The 15,134-nt window shown below is 38.8% G+C and overlaps 2 protein-coding genes across 14 annotated transcripts in view; one reads left to right on the plus strand and one right to left on the minus strand.

Annotated features, from left to right (window-relative positions):
* ARFIP1 (ADP ribosylation factor interacting protein 1) overlaps nt 1-711 on the minus strand; it is a 130,510-nt gene extending 129,799 nt beyond the window's left edge. For 4 of the 8 annotated variants that reach the window (XM_032633124.1, XM_032633121.1, XM_032633123.1 and 1 more), the window contains exon 1: nt 427-702. The gene's annotated coding sequence lies outside the window, so the exon portion shown is untranslated. Of the gene's footprint in view, nt 1-195; nt 395-426 lie in introns of those variants that run through there. The other 4 variants (XM_032633125.1, XM_032633122.1, XM_032633119.1 and 1 more) reach the window with 3 other exon arrangements.
* A 158-nt stretch (nt 712-869) lies between these two features.
* Nucleotides 870-12,664, plus strand: TIGD4 (tigger transposable element derived 4). 6 transcript variants are annotated; one of them, XM_032633576.1, is made up of 3 exons: nt 870-890; nt 8,457-8,547; nt 8,711-12,332. In XM_032633576.1, the coding sequence occupies exon 3, from the start codon at nt 9,252-9,254 to the stop codon at nt 10,788-10,790; it is 1,539 nt and encodes a 512-aa protein (XP_032489467.1). In that variant the 5' UTR covers nt 870-890; nt 8,457-8,547; nt 8,711-9,251; the 3' UTR covers nt 10,791-12,332. The 6 variants fall into 6 exon arrangements, with proteins under 6 accessions (XP_032489467.1, XP_032489468.1, XP_032489462.1 ...); XM_032633575.1 differs by lacking the exon at nt 870-890 and adding exons at nt 1,069-1,085; nt 5,039-5,152 and having other exon boundaries at nt 7,660-12,332; XM_032633577.1 differs by lacking the exon at nt 8,457-8,547 and having other exon boundaries at nt 879-1,085; nt 8,711-12,664.
* The last annotated feature ends 2,470 nt before the right edge of the window (nt 12,665-15,134 follow it).

The raw sequence follows: 15,134 nt of genomic DNA on the forward strand, positions 1-15,134 counted from the left end.
ATCTCCCTTCCTCTCACTGCGGGAGAGGAGAAATAGGGGATGCAGGGAAAGAAGGAGAGCAATGAAGGCTGGACACCAAACCTGAAGGTGGCCCGCTCCGAGGCTTAGTCGAGAAAGACCTGGATCCTTCAACCCCTTTCTCTGCTCAATACATGCAAAACCGGGAGGGTGCCGCCCTAGGAGGGCCAGTCTTACCTCTTCACCCGGCTGTTTCGGGGGTACACTCAGGGGGCACAGGAGGAACGAAGGGACAGAAACCCAAGGCCGAATGCCTGGACAGAGAGAGATGGCACACACAGACTAAGGACATAGGTGCCCTGTGGAAGTCCGGAACTGCGAGCCCCAGAGGCAACGTGTCCAGCCCCGCCACCCATCTCCGAGAAGCATTCCCCCGCCTCTTTCCCAGCCGGCCAGCTCCGCCCTCACCTATCTGCAGGGAAGCCGGCAGCTCGCACGTCGAGGATTATCCCTGCCTCTGCTCTCCGGAGTCGCCTCAGCCCTGGCAAGAAGTGAGCGGAAACGCGACCCGGGCCTTTTCCTTCTTCCCCTTCTCCCACGCACCTAGGCTCCTCGGGGGCGGGGAGCAACAGCAGCTGTCACAGCCTCACACTGACCAACCGCCGAGGACACTCAGACCGGCAGCAGCTCCACCAGGCCTACAGCTCTAACACCGAGAGCAGCGGAGCCGGAAGTGAGGGGACCGGAAGTAGCGTTGTCCGTAGCCCTGGACGGCCTCTCTCTCCCTCAGTCTGGCCGGCCCAGCCGCGTCTCGATGGTGCCAGCGCGCTTCCCCCGAGGCCCCCTCCGCCCCGCTCCAGGAGGCGGGCCCCGCCCCTCCCGCTGCGGCCCCTAGCAACCACATCCGGGACTCAGCCGGCGCCTTTGCCCGGGTAATTTTCTGGCTGCGGCTAGATCGCTGGGTGGGGGCGGCTGTGAGCGCGGGTCCAGATGCACCTGCCAGAGCTGGGGGCTTGCCGAAGGGCGCGCCGGCCTGGTCTTGAGTGGTCGGAGGTCCAGGAGCCCTCGGCATCCTTTTCTCACCCACACACCCCAGCCTCAAGTATTAGGCGTCCCCCCAACAGACGGTGAGCCGGTGGCGGGAGGGTGGAGGTGGACGTAGCTCACCGCCTCGCAATCACAGGAGAGCCAGGCTTCTTTCTCAGCTGCCAGAGAGCACGTAGAAGGTTATTTCAGCCCCGTGGGAGGTGGGAGGGTGGAGGGAATGCGGGGTTTAGGGAGCAGACGGGATGCGGGCGCCTCACTCTCTTTCCCCAGTGCCTCTGGCCACGTCACTCACGCCCACCCCCTTCAGGAAGACCAGACCTCCTCGCCCGGCACCCCTGAGTTCTTATTATTTGCTCTATCTTTGTGATCACCTTCTGCTCTGCTCGCTCGCAGACAGTGGGTCCATGATACTGTTCTTTCCTGTTACTGTTTATCCAGAGGACTGATTTCTGCTTTCTTTGCTCGCCCCGTTACTTAAGTAGATCACTGCCCTGTCTACAGAAACCGACGAACAGTCCTTCTCTCTTTGTAGTTTCCTAAGTGGAGGCCCCAATCTGTACTTCGGATATTCTCGCTGTCCCCAGCACTGTATGGCTCTACAGTGGTGCTAGACAAGCCTGAAGCGCAGTTACATGCAGTACATACCGGTGATCCAGCCGAGCGCATCTCCCTTCAAGGTTCCGGACTCCGCTTTTACTTTGACAGCCTTGGGTGCTCATTTTCACCACCATTTCACTTGCAGGAATGCCAAAGGCAACAGTGCACTCCGTGGGACCTACCCCTCTTTAGACCATAATTCTCACCTGCCTTGTCACATTAGTTGACAAGACATTTTTAATGACTAAGTGCCCGAAGGCACCAAATTTGTAGGGAGTTTCAGCGTAGTGAACTGTACATCCCTGTACAGATAATCTTTCCCATATCTGTGACGAGTAGATACCCGTGACACCACCAATATTTCAAAAGTAAATAACAATATTTATTGTCTGAAATCTCCAGGACACCTTCTCTGACAAAAACCGTAATGGAATCCCAAAACATAAATCTGTGGTTAAAGGGCCCTTATCTTAAATGGGTGAATATATATGCCGGTTCATTTAACTTAAGTTCTACAGTTTACTGTGGATTTTCCTGTTCAAAGCCATCCTGTTAGGCTTCTCAATTATAAGAAAAGGATTCCAATCTAGGATAATTACTGCTCTTATTATATAGGAACAGAATGGAACTTAGTAGTAGATGGAAAACAGTGAAAGTCTATGCACTTTCTTTGGGAAAAAGGAAGTAGTAGCCATTATTCTTGGGTTTGGGGAAAATTTTTCATACTAACTCAAGACTATTTTAAACCTAACCTTGCTTAGATGGAGACTTTTTTTCATCTCTCTCTCTCTCTCTCTCTCTCTATCTCTATCTCTATCTCTATCTCTATCTCTATCTCCCCCTCTCCCTACAGCTTGGGGACTTCTGCCTGCCCATTCTCCTTAGGAAGAACAGAAGATTACTACTTTTCTTTTAATTGCCATTGTGTTTGGAGAAGTAAGACAAAAAGGGAATAGCTGCCTGTCACATATGCTTATGACATGGGGCTTATCTACTCATTTACCTTTGCGCTGCTATTGGCTATTATTCAGCTTTAGAAAAATCAGGTACCATTTATTCACTTGGCTTGTGGGAAACTGTGGCAGCCTATCTTTTATTTATTGACCGGGAAGGAAAGGAGGCAACGGGTTAAAGGATATTGTTACTTTTCCTTTCTGAGTGAATTAAATGTGCATGCAACCTTTTCTCTTTGCTTTAGATGTTGAATATTGTATTCTGCTTATCAGTATTTCCTTGGAAGAAGAAGGTGCTATTTTTCTTTTCTAGGGGAATTCTGGTAGTGTCACAGTAATTTTATCACTGTTTATTGACAGCTTCCTTTTCATGAAGAGATATTTAGTTACTGATTGCACAGTGTAATTCTCTGGAAATAAACCCTTTATTAGAGGGTACTGATTAATGGAACATTTAAACAAGCCCATGAATAGTCAAATGAGTAGAACATCAGAGTAGAAATTGTTTTAACTAAAAGAAAAAAACCTATTCATAATTCCATTTTCTGGAGTTAACATTCAACATTTTGGTCAGTACCTTTTTTTTCTGTGAGTATTTTTTTCTTCATTTATTTAACAGATCGTTATTAAGAACCTACTGTTTCCTGGGCACTAAGCACTGTAGGGATAGCCATGAGCCTTTGCCCTCATGTAACTTTCAGTGTATGTTGTATTTGTTGGCATACAGTTTTGTATTTTGCTTTTTCCACTTAATATATTATGGAATTTCCATCATATCATTAAATATTCTCCTTCAGTGACTCAATAGTATTTTAGCATATAGATATTCCTTAAGTTAGTTATCTAATCCTTTTTGTTACACATTTGGATTTTTTTTAGTTTTGTCTATAATTATAAAACAACAATATGAGGAACAGTCTTGTGTGGTTGAATTCTTAGATGATTTCCAATGACGTTCACCTTGTATAATTCCCTCCTCTGTGAACATGATAGGATATCATTCCTATGATTATATTATATTACATACAAAAGGAATCTTGCAGATGTAATTTAGGTTATTAATCAGTTGACTTTGAGTTACTCAAAAGGAAGATAATCTGAGTGGTCCTAAACTGACTACGTGAGCCTTATATTTTATTTTATTTTATTGAAGTATAGTTGATTTACAATATTATATTAGTTTCATATGTACAACGTAGTGATTCAATATTTCTATAGATTACACTCCATTTAAAGTTATTACAAAATAATAGCTACATTTCCCTATGCTGTACAATATATCATTGTTGATTATTTATTTTATAAATAGTAGTTTGTATCTCTTAATCCCATACCCCTATCTTGCCCCTCCTCCTTTCCCTCTTCTCAGTGATAGTCACTAGTTTGTTTTCTATATCTGTGAGTCTGTTTCTGTTTTGTTATATACATTCCCTTGTATATTTTGGATTCCACATAAAAGTGATATCATAGATTATTTGTCTTTCTCTGTCTGACTTATTTCACAAAGCATAATACCCTCTAGGTCCATCCACATTATTGCAAATGGCAGGGTTTCATTCTTTTTTAGGGCTGAGTAATATTCCATTGTATATTTATACCACATCTTTATCCATTCACCTGTTGATGGACACTTAGGTTGCTTCCGTATCCTGGCTATTGTAAATAATGCTGCTAACAACATTGGGGTGTGTGTATCTTTTCATATGAATGTTTTTGTTTTCTTCAGATATATATCCAGCACTGGAATTGCTGGGTCATATGATAGCTCTGTTTCTAGTTTTCTGAGGAACCTCAATACTGTTTTCCACATTGGTTGCATCAATTTACATTCCCACCAACAGTGTACAAAGGTTCCCTTTTATCCACATCCTCGCCAACATTTTTTATTATTTTTGATGATAGCCATTCTGACAGGTGTGATGTGGTATCTCATTGTGGTTTTAATTTGCATTTCCCTGAGTATTAGTGATGTTGAGCATCTTTTCATGTGCCTGTTGGCCATCTGTGTATCTTCTTTGGAAAAATGTCTAATTAGATCTTCTGCCTATTTCTAATTGGGTTGTTTGTTTTTTGATATTGAGTTAATGGGCTGTTTATATATTTTGGATATTAACCCCTTCTTGGTCACATCATTTGCAAATATTTCCTCCCATTCAGTAAGTTGTCTTTTCATTCTGTGTATGGTTTCCTTTGCTGTCCAAAAGCTTTTAAGTTTAATTAGGTTACATGAAACTTTTAAAAGCAGAGCGTTTTCTCCTGCTGGTGGCAGCAGAGGAAATTAGAGAGGTTTGAAGCATGAAAGAGATTTGACGTGAGGAAGGTTCTCTGTTGCTGAAATAAAGAGGTCCACAGGCAAGTACCTGAGGGAGGCTTCCAAGAGCTGAGAGCAGTCTCTGCTCACAGCCAACAAAAAACCCAGGGACCTCAGCCCTGCAACCACAGAAGTTGAATTCTGCAAATAACCTGAATGAATTTGGAAACAGATTCTCCTCCAGCCTCTAGATAAGAGCCCAGTCTGACTGACATCTTGATTTCTGCCCTGTAAGACCCGAAGCAGCGGACTTAGTTAAGCCCACCTGGACTTCTGGCTACAGACTGTAAGATAATAAATGGGTGTTGTTTTAAGCCATTAAATATGTGTTAATTTGTTACACAGCAATAGAAAATAAATATATTTTGTAAGCTAGATTATTTTTACATCTACAATTTTGGGGGGAGGGGATAAAATCCTCAGTATGGACTTGCTGGATAAAACCTATGCACATTTTTAAGGTTGTTATTTATTTATTTATTTATTTATTTTTATTTATTTATTTTTGGCTGCATTGGGTCTTCGTTGCTGTGCGTGGGCTTTCTCTAGTTGTGGCGAGCAGAGGCTACTCTTCGTTGCAGTGTAGGGGCTTATCGTTGCAGTGGCTTCTCTTGTTGTGGAGCACGGGCTCTAGGCACACAGACTTCAGTAGTTGTGGCTCACAGGCTCTAGAGCGCAGGCTCAATAGTTGTGGCGCACGGGCTTAGTTGCTCCGCAGAATGCGGTATCTTCCCAGACCGGGGCTCGAACCCGTTTCCCCTGCGTTGGCAGGCAGATTCTTAACCACTGCGCCCCCAGGGAAGCCCCTTTTTTAAGGTTTTTGTACTGTATTGCTAATTTGCCCTCCATAAGCTTTGTACCAATTTATTTAACATAGGTTCCTAGCAACCTATGTTACTGCATCCTGGCAAACACTAGATACTGCTGTTCTGGTAAATAAAAGGAAAAACAAAAAGGTATCTCCTGTTTTGAAGGAAGATTTACATTTCTCTTATTACTGACCATTGTTTTCTTCATTTGGAATTCAGTTGGTAAGTCTTTTTTAGTGAATTGCCTGTTCTTAGTCGTTAGTTAGCTTTACTGTTGACATAGAGAAGGTTGTTCCTAACATGTAGGAACTACATGTTCCTAACATGTAGTACTATTCCTAAAACATGTAATATTTTCAAGGAGTAGAATGATTAATTGAGAGAATGATTAATTAATTGATAGAATGAATATTCTAAGAAATATTAGCTGCTGCCATCACTCCCTGCAAAAAGATGTCCGAGCCATTGTACTGTGGGAGAATGGAAAATGTCAGCTTCATTAATCAGGCAGTATTGGTGCCTTATTCTTTGCTGGGGAAAAAGTTTAGCATGTCTGGTTTGTCATTAGAAGTGTGGTTGTTTCAGGAATAAAGATATATTGCATCTTACCATGGAAAATTGTAGATTTGACTACTGTTCAGGAAGGAAAAATATACTGTTAACTTCAGAAAAAAACTATCTTCCTAAATAAACATATCACTATTTTCAATTTGATCAAGATAATCAGTAATCTCTGATGTGTATATTACATTGCTTTATTTGGGATGGGGTAAGGGAGAAAATTCAAGTCACTTTTCTGTAATCCTTGTTATTTGAGATGATAGGGTTTATTTCTGACAAATGAAATAAGGCAGAAGGGAAAAAGGAAGGAAAGAAGAAAAGAGGAAGAAAGGAAAGAACAGAAAGAAGAAAGAGATTCCCTCTTTCTTTTGGAGAGTAGTTTTGCTTGATTTTTCTTAAGAAATTGGTTCTTGCTACCTAAATTTCTGAAGATTGGTATCTTCCTAATGAGAGCAAGATATTTTTAATTTTTTATTTTGAAATAATGGTAGATTTATAGGAAATTGCAGAAAAATATACAGGGAGGTCCCATATATGAGTAAGATTTTTTTTTTTTTTAGTTGAATGGTCAAATCTTATTTACTTAGAAAGGTCAGACCACCCTAACAGTTGGATATGGAATGTGGTTGCTATTTGTGTCCACAGAATTCATAATGGCTGTTCTCCTATGGAGGCCTGATATTGCTTCTTGGGGTGGGGGTAGGTTTGGATAGGCATTGGAAATGCTGAGTTGGCTTGGTGCTGGGGGCATAGAATGTGCCCCTGTTAGAGGAGCCACACCATGTAATTCAAGGACACTAATATAGTGAAAAGAATGTAGACTTGACATTAGAAAGCCTGGATTCTGGACTGCATTCAACCACATTATAACTGTATGAGCTTTGAATCCACTTTTACCTCCCTCCCGCATTGTTTGGAATACAGGAAATCAAGCAGTTTAGAAACTAACACTCTAGGCTCTCATAATTATTTTTAAGACCTTTTTTTTTGCAATAACAGCAACAACGAAAACTCCTTTACTGGTTGTATTTCCTATAATAAAAATCACTTCTTTGATTTTGATGACAAAGGCAGAGGAATTTTAACAAAGTTTTGTGCCAAAAAAAAAAAAAAAATGCATGTGTCATCTTGAAACCTCGGAGGACAGAGAAAAATTAGAGGAATGGAGTGCCCACACTCTCACAGGGAAGTAACACGGGTTCATCAAATTAGCTTGTTTCCTTGGCCTGCGGGAGACCCAAAGACTGTGGTTTCCGGTAGGGGAGATGCTACCTGGGAAGGTAGAGGCGAGCCCACCTGGGGCCCTGTGACTGTTCTCACAGTACTGTTTGGCTTAAGAAGAGCTCTGCTTTCAGTGTATGTTTTAGGTGGGATTCTTGCTTCTATTCGAAGTACGATTTCATTAAATCTCTGAATTTTATAGATTGACACAGATGAAAGGAACATTAGAGAGAAGACAATGATGCTGAGATCATCAAACATTTATTGAACACTCTGTAAGGTGCAAAATACTGTGCTAAGTGCTTTACACCATCTCACTGCATGTTCAATTACCCCACGAGGTACGTGCTGTAGTTACCCTTATTTTACAAATAAGGGTGCCAAGGCTTCAGATGGTTAAATAAACTACCCAGGATCACATTCAGTACTAAATGTCAGAGTCACTTGTCAGTTCGGGTGTGTCTGGCACCAAAGCCCATCTCCTTACACTATGATAAGCCCTTTATTTTACAGATAAAGAAGTGGAAGTCCTGAGAGGTTAAGACCATGGTCACTCTCATTCTAACTCTTCGTCTAGGTCTTTTTCTGCATTATATCTTCTAAGTAATTTGTTTATTCCTATGCATTTTGTCAAGTATTTTTGGCCTTTGTGCATCCAGCTAATGTGTCAAATTGATTTAAAGTTACTAGATTTTTAAGCATTTAGACAGAACAAGATTTCGATTTTTAAAATTTGTAATGGAATCCCTTGGTTTGATTTTTAGTGAAGCATTTTGTACCAGACTCCTATAAAAGAGACACTGTCTCCCATGTGCTATTAAAAGTTGGACATTATGACCACTGTCTGACTGTGTTTTTCTTTTAGAGAAGTCAGAGGGGGCAGTGTGTGACTTCATGGAAAAAATAGCCACCAAAGATCTATCCAGCAGCATTTTTAGTTCTTTAATTTTGGTAAGCTCACACTTTCAAAACAGATTAAATTTGTCTGATTTATTTCAGAAGTATATATTACAAAGCATTTAAAGGCAAGTGAGAATTCAGAGTCTCAGAGCAGAGCTAGAGAGCTTTTCACAGAGACACCATTTAGGAGGTAAGCATTTCTCCTGGAAGCTTTAGTTATTGTATTTTTAGAAATATGTTCCCATTCTTTTCATTATTATCAAAAGCATAACTAATTAGTATAAATATCTTTTGATATTCAGTTGACATATCATTGTTAAAATTGTTGTTTTGGTTTTTTTTAATATTTCAAGAGATGGAGGATATCGTCAAGTCCTAGAAGGGTTCTACCATTTTCTTCTCCATCCTAAAGAGACTTGGAAATTAATGGGTAACATTTTGCATGAAATTACTGGATGCTTTTCTTCTTATCTCTGAGGCCTTCTGTGGAGAATTAAGAGGAGGTTGAATGCACGCATGGATAAAATGGATCATCTTAAAGGATTGACGTTCCAAAAATACATCAGCAGGACTGGACAGGTTTGACATAATGAGATTTCTATTTTAGCTTGACTTCTGGAACTCCGAATAAACTATAAACTGAGCTACACAAGGTCCTGGGGAGGAAGTTTCTCTTCTAAAATATTCTAGCTGCAGATAACATTTTTCTTATTCAGATCCTTTGAGGAAATTATTTACTCATTCATTTTCTGAGGAATACGACTATTAGACACTTACGACTTTTAATACATGAAGTGGAATAGAAAGCAGCAACTTGTATCATACTGGAAAATAAATTTTCATCAAGAAACAGACCCAGAAAGAGAAGACATCTCTACATAAGCACAGGGTGAGATGGCAGAGGCTCCTGTGGATGCCTCAACTCTGCCCGTAACTGTGAAGAAAAAGAAAAGTCTATCCATTGAAGAAAAGATCGACATCATAAATGCAGTAGAAAGTGGTAAGAAAAAAGCAGAGATTGCAGCTGAATATGGAATAAAGAAAAATTCATTGTCTTCTATTATGAAGAATAAAGACAAGGTTCTAGAAGCCTTTGAATCTCTGAGATTTGATCCAAAGAGAAAAAGACTGAGAACTGCTTTTTACACAGATCTGGAAGAGGCACTAATGAGGTGGTATCGAATCGCCCAGTGTCTGAATGTACCAGTTAATGGTCCAATGTTGCGTCTAAAAGCTAATGATTTTGCCCAGAAACTGGGACATAATGATTTTAAGTGCAGCAATGGTTGGCTGGATCGCTTTAAATCCAGGTATGGTTTAGTATTCAGAGCTCAACCTGTAGAAGCTACAGGTGTATCAGTAGACCCTTCAGATGTCTGGCACCAAAACATACTTCCTTATTATTTAAATGATTATCATCCTAAAAATGTTTTTAATGTAAAAGAGACTGGGCTGCTTTATCGAATGTTGCCTACAAATACATTTGCATTTAAAGGGGAAACATGCTCAATTGGCAAGTTATGCAAAGACAGAATAACTCTGGTGGTTGGGACAAACATGGACGGCTCAGAGAAGCTTCCTTTGCTTATCATTGGAAAGAACAGAAATCCACATTGTTTCAAAGGCGTAAAATCATTGCCTGTGTATTATGAAGCTAACAAAATGGCACGGATGACCTCAGTTGTCTTTGAACAATGGATGCGGAAGCTTGATGAGAAATTTCAAGCCCAGCAAAGAAGAGTGGTGATTTTTGTTGAATCGTTTCCTGCACATCCAGAGGTAAAAAACCTAAAATCCATTGAGTTAGCGTTCTTTCCATCATGTTTATCTTCCAAACTTATAGCCATGAAACAAGGTGTTATTAAAAGCCTTAAAATCAAATATCGACATTGTCTCATTAAGAAATTTTTAAGCTCTGTTGAAGGCAGCAAAGAATTTATGTTTTCCCTGCTAGATGCAGTTGATACCTTGCATCTCTGTTGGAGGGCTGTCACCCCAGAGACTATTGTTAAGAGCTACGAAGAGGCAGGATTCAAATCTCAAAAGGGAGAAAGTGACAAGACAAATGCAGAGACGGACACTGGTCTTGATTTGGTTGTCCATGCCCAGGCGGCAGGAGTGGAATTTCCTGAAGGCTTATCCATAGAAGAGTACGCTGGCCTGGATGATGATTTAGAGACATGTGAAGCAGCACCAAGTGATGATGCTGTGTGGACCAAAGAAAGTAAATCAGATGAAACTGGATTTTATACTTCTGACGAAGAGGATGATGGTGGATCTCTGGGAACCGAACTCCCTTTACCATCAAAAAATGTGGCAATAACCGCTTTAGATACTCTGAAAAGTTTTCTTAGAAGTCAAGATATGAATGATGAGCTTCATAATTCTTTAGCAGACCTTGAAATTTTTATTAACTCTTTATCATCTAAGTAATTATTTATTGTATAACATCTGAAGATAATAGCTTTTTGTAATACATTTTACTGTTTAAGGTATGTGAAGGGAAAATACTACTTAAACCTAAAAAATGAAAAACTAGTAATCTTTGGTTTAATTGCAAATGTCTTTAGTCTGAAGAGCAAAGTTCCCTAGGTAGATTAAATAATAAGTAAGTAAATGAAAAATATGAATTTCAATTTAGTAAGGTTTTGGGGAGCAGAAAGTGAATTTCAGAGGCCTTGTACCTGAAACATACAGCGTATATGTCAAAAATAAAAAGAACTCTCCAGCTGTTTGATTCATACAGGTTGAACTGGTGATTGCTATTTTCTGTTTTTTATGAAGTTCAGGTCATGTTCTAGGATATTTTAATTTATCTACCTCATCTAAGAAACAAAATATCTATCTATTGGTTAGATATTTAGTTTTATAAACATATATATTCTAACTAGACTTAAATATCAAGTGTTAATTTTAAATTATTTTTCTCATAACTAGCTAATCATCCTAATAAAAACTATGAAAAATTACTGAAAATAAAATCTGACCCAATTATATACCGATATGATTAAAAATGTGTCTAACTTTCAAGTTATTTCTATATAAGATCAAATAAAAGACTATGACCTTATCAGATTTTTTTTAATCATCTATAACCAGAAGGTGATATGGGTTCTTCCTAAATATTTGTATGTATATGTGTGTGTTTAAATAGAAAAGTACATTATTAAAACATGTATTAAACTCTTACGATATTTATATTTTAATAAGATTACTCTTAAAAAGTAAATATGAATATACATATGCAGTTACTAAAAAAGAAAATGTCTTACGTAGTTCTTAGATAGTTTTCCGATTTTAAGAGCTGAAACTTTTAATCTGTAATGTTGAATTTTTTGGATTTTACTGAATTTTATTTTCAGGAAAAACTGATTGTTCTTTCAGCATATTTTGATTTTTTTTTTTTTTTTTTTTTTTCAAATCCAGTGGGTAACATTTTGGATTAGCTTTCTGTTTGGGGAAGTTTTGTCTTCAGAATGTTTTAAAATGTTGTATGAAATTATTTATATTCCATCCATAAAATAGTCTTTAACCAACAGAAAAATATAACAATGTGTCAGACTTTACTGTTGTTAAATTTTAAATACTACGTTTATTTAACTTATTACATCTAATTTAGTGTTCCCTTTGAAAAGTATTTTGAAAAAGTATAAAACATTATACAGATGATTTTTATTCTGAATTATCATTAATCTGCCAACACAAGACACATTTGGAAGGAAATATTTATAGAAAGTATTTTTATTTTCCACTGTTGGTTTACTTTGCTTTTGAGATTTAGTTACAGTAAGCCTTAAAAATATATTAATATTAAGAAAGTTTCTTTTAGAGTGAAATACGGATTATTTAAATTTAATTAAAAGCATTTTTATTAATGATTTGATTTAAAATGTTAAAGTGGTGGAATCATGGACTTAAATCATGGACGTTGATCTGTCTTAAGAGCCCCACCCGTAACCAAAGTACTTGGTGTATACTGAGCCCTCAATAAATTTTTTCTCTTTCTTTCTCCACTTCATACCATTTTGATATCAAATATTTTATTTAATCATTCCAGATATTTTATGACATAAGAATTATTATCTCCATTTTTACAGATGAGGAAATTAAAACCTGGAAAGATGACTTGGTTAAAATCTCAGGACCAAAACTAAAATGCAGTAGTTCCCCATCACCTCGTCCTGTGTTCTTCTAACTATATACCACAATACTTCTTTTCTATACTCTATAAAAGAAAATTCTGTTGTTTTTTTTCCCTTGAGTTTAGGGCCCCGAGGTCAAAGTATTTCAGAAAATACCCTGCCTGGATCTTTGCTGATAGCTGTATTCATTAACATCTCTCCTGAGAACATTGTTGCTAATAAAATACCAGGAACTTTTGATTTGGTAATTCTGTACCACTTTAACACAGAGGTTCCAGTGGAGTTCTAATGAAAATATTTAGAACAACTTTAATATTCCCAAAGTACCTACTCCTTTTTCCTCTGTATGACATCATCCATTTTTTACTTCTGGGGCATAATAAATCTAAAGGTGATAAAATAAGACAAAGCTCCTATAAAGAATAAGCAAAAGATACCTGCAGATTTAAATTCAAAGATAAACTTTTAAGTTGTTGATGACGTGCATGCTTCTGTGTAGTTTACAAGATATATAGATTTAAATCATTCTCAGAACAAAAGTTTTAAAAAGTCACTTTTCCTAAGACAGTCACTACTGCTTGCCTCACTCCTGATTTATCTTCTCTATACACAGTCAATACAAAGTTGGGACTAAATGTCACTTGCCTTTTCAAAGAACTTGATTTGCAATTCACTCATTTTTCAATTAAATGTGGCATTATTTTCATTATTCTTCCTTATAAATTCCTACTGTTTCAACAGTGTTTTTACCTGTTTCTACTTCATCAAGCAACATACCTTGTGTTGAATTTGGGACATGGTTTCACTCCACTAGTAAGAGGTTTGGTTCAGGATAAAGTAGGACAATGAGTAAATCAAGGCCTGTGGGTTTCATGTTACATGCCTGGCTTCTTACTTGGACCTAATATCAAATGTTAAACCTCCCTCTTAGTGTATACAAAGCAGTATAATTGGAAGGGGGAGTAAAGTAGGAGAGGAAGAGTCGAAGGAGAGCTTGCCATGCAAACATGTCAGATGTCAAGAGAAGCCCTCTCAATCACTGGCCCAGCAGGGGCATGGTAGAGACAGGCAGATAGAGGTTTGCCTCTAGGAAAGATGACACCACACATCTGCCCAGAGGTTCAGAGTCCAGTGGTGGGCTGGATCTTTGGGGGCACTAAAAGCTACTTGGGCTGAGGACAGAGTGGTATAAGGCAGCCAGACAGCTACCCTAGCTGCTGAGAGAAGATCCCATGAGAGAAAGGCCTAGGTTAGGGGCCACGATATGCATACAATTAAGTTCTAAGAAAACATTTCATTCGCTGGAATATATTAAATCTGGCCCTAGTTCTATGCTACCTTGAAAAAGACATTTCATTTCTCTGAATCTCAGTTTCCTCCATCCATAAAATGAGACTGACACTTCATTTGAATTTATTTTGAAGATGAAAGAAAAATTTGCATGTGAATGCCTTTAGCAAACTCTGAAGTGTTCCAGAACTATAGAGAATGACCAGAAAGGTGCCTCTATGTTGCTACTCCCAGATATGCTCAAGTATTAATATTGTGGTCGCTAAACACCACTGACAGTTTTCTCATTGAGATTCTTCTGTGCAGTAAAACAGAAAAGCCAACACTTCTAGAAATACGCAATTCATCTGTAGAAATAAAAAAATTATTTCCTTTTTGAGTGAGGGAATAAAGAGACTTTGAAAGCTTCACTTTTAAAAAACGGATCCTCATGGAAAGCAATTCAATAAAATAAGCACTCATTGTGAAGTAGCCCTTTCGAAGTAGCCCCTTCCATCACCACGCTAGCTGATTTGATTGTACTATTTCCTTGGCCTGTGCTTAACTTGTGTAGCTGAGGATAACCCCGAGTCGGGGGGAATACTAATATACACACTGCTAGTGTAATCTGCTTGGGTTGCCATAACAAAATATCATTGACTGGGTGGCTTAAACAACAGAAACTTATTTTCTTACCATTCTAGAGGCTGGAAGTCTTGAAATCAGGGTGCCAGCTGGTCAATTTATGGTGAGGGCTCTTGCCTTGGGTTGCAGACAGTTGTCTTCTTACTGATACTCATGTGACCTCTTCTTTGTGCCAGCACAGGGAGAGAGAGCAAGTGCTAGCTCTCTGGTGTCCCTTATAAGAGCACTATCCTGTCGCGAGGACCCCATCTTCATGACCTCATCTAACCCTAATTACTTTCTTAAAGCTCCATCTCCAAGTACCATCACACTGGGGAGTTAGGGCTTCAACATATGAATTCTGAGTCATTCGTTCTGTCCATAACGACTACCTCGTACCGATGAAGGTACAGTTGACCCTTGAAAAACACAGCTTTGAATTGCAAGGGTCCACTTAGATGTGCATTTCTTTCACTAAATACATACTACAGGACCACACTGGCCCCCAGTTGGTTGAATGCATGGATACAGAGAGGAGACTGTAAAGTTATACGCATATTTTCAACTTCCTGGAGGGTCGGTGCCCCTAACCCACAAGTTGTTCAAGGGTTAACTGTTCTCACATATTAATTTAGTTTTCAATTTGCTATAAACTAAAAAGGCATGCATATTTCAGAACTTGTTAATTAGCTGTAGCTATTAGCAAAGACTTTAAAATTTATGAAACTTTAAAAAGAAATGG

The sequence above is a fragment of the Phocoena sinus genome, chromosome 5 (genome assembly GCF_008692025.1).
Source record: "Phocoena sinus isolate mPhoSin1 chromosome 5, mPhoSin1.pri, whole genome shotgun sequence".
NCBI lineage: Eukaryota > Metazoa > Chordata > Mammalia > Artiodactyla > Phocoenidae > Phocoena > Phocoena sinus.

Coding starts and splice junctions, on each gene's coding strand:
- TIGD4 (XM_032633576.1), top strand. CDS start 9,252: ATGGCAGAGGCTCCTGTGGATGCCTCAACTCTGCCCGTAACTGTGAAG.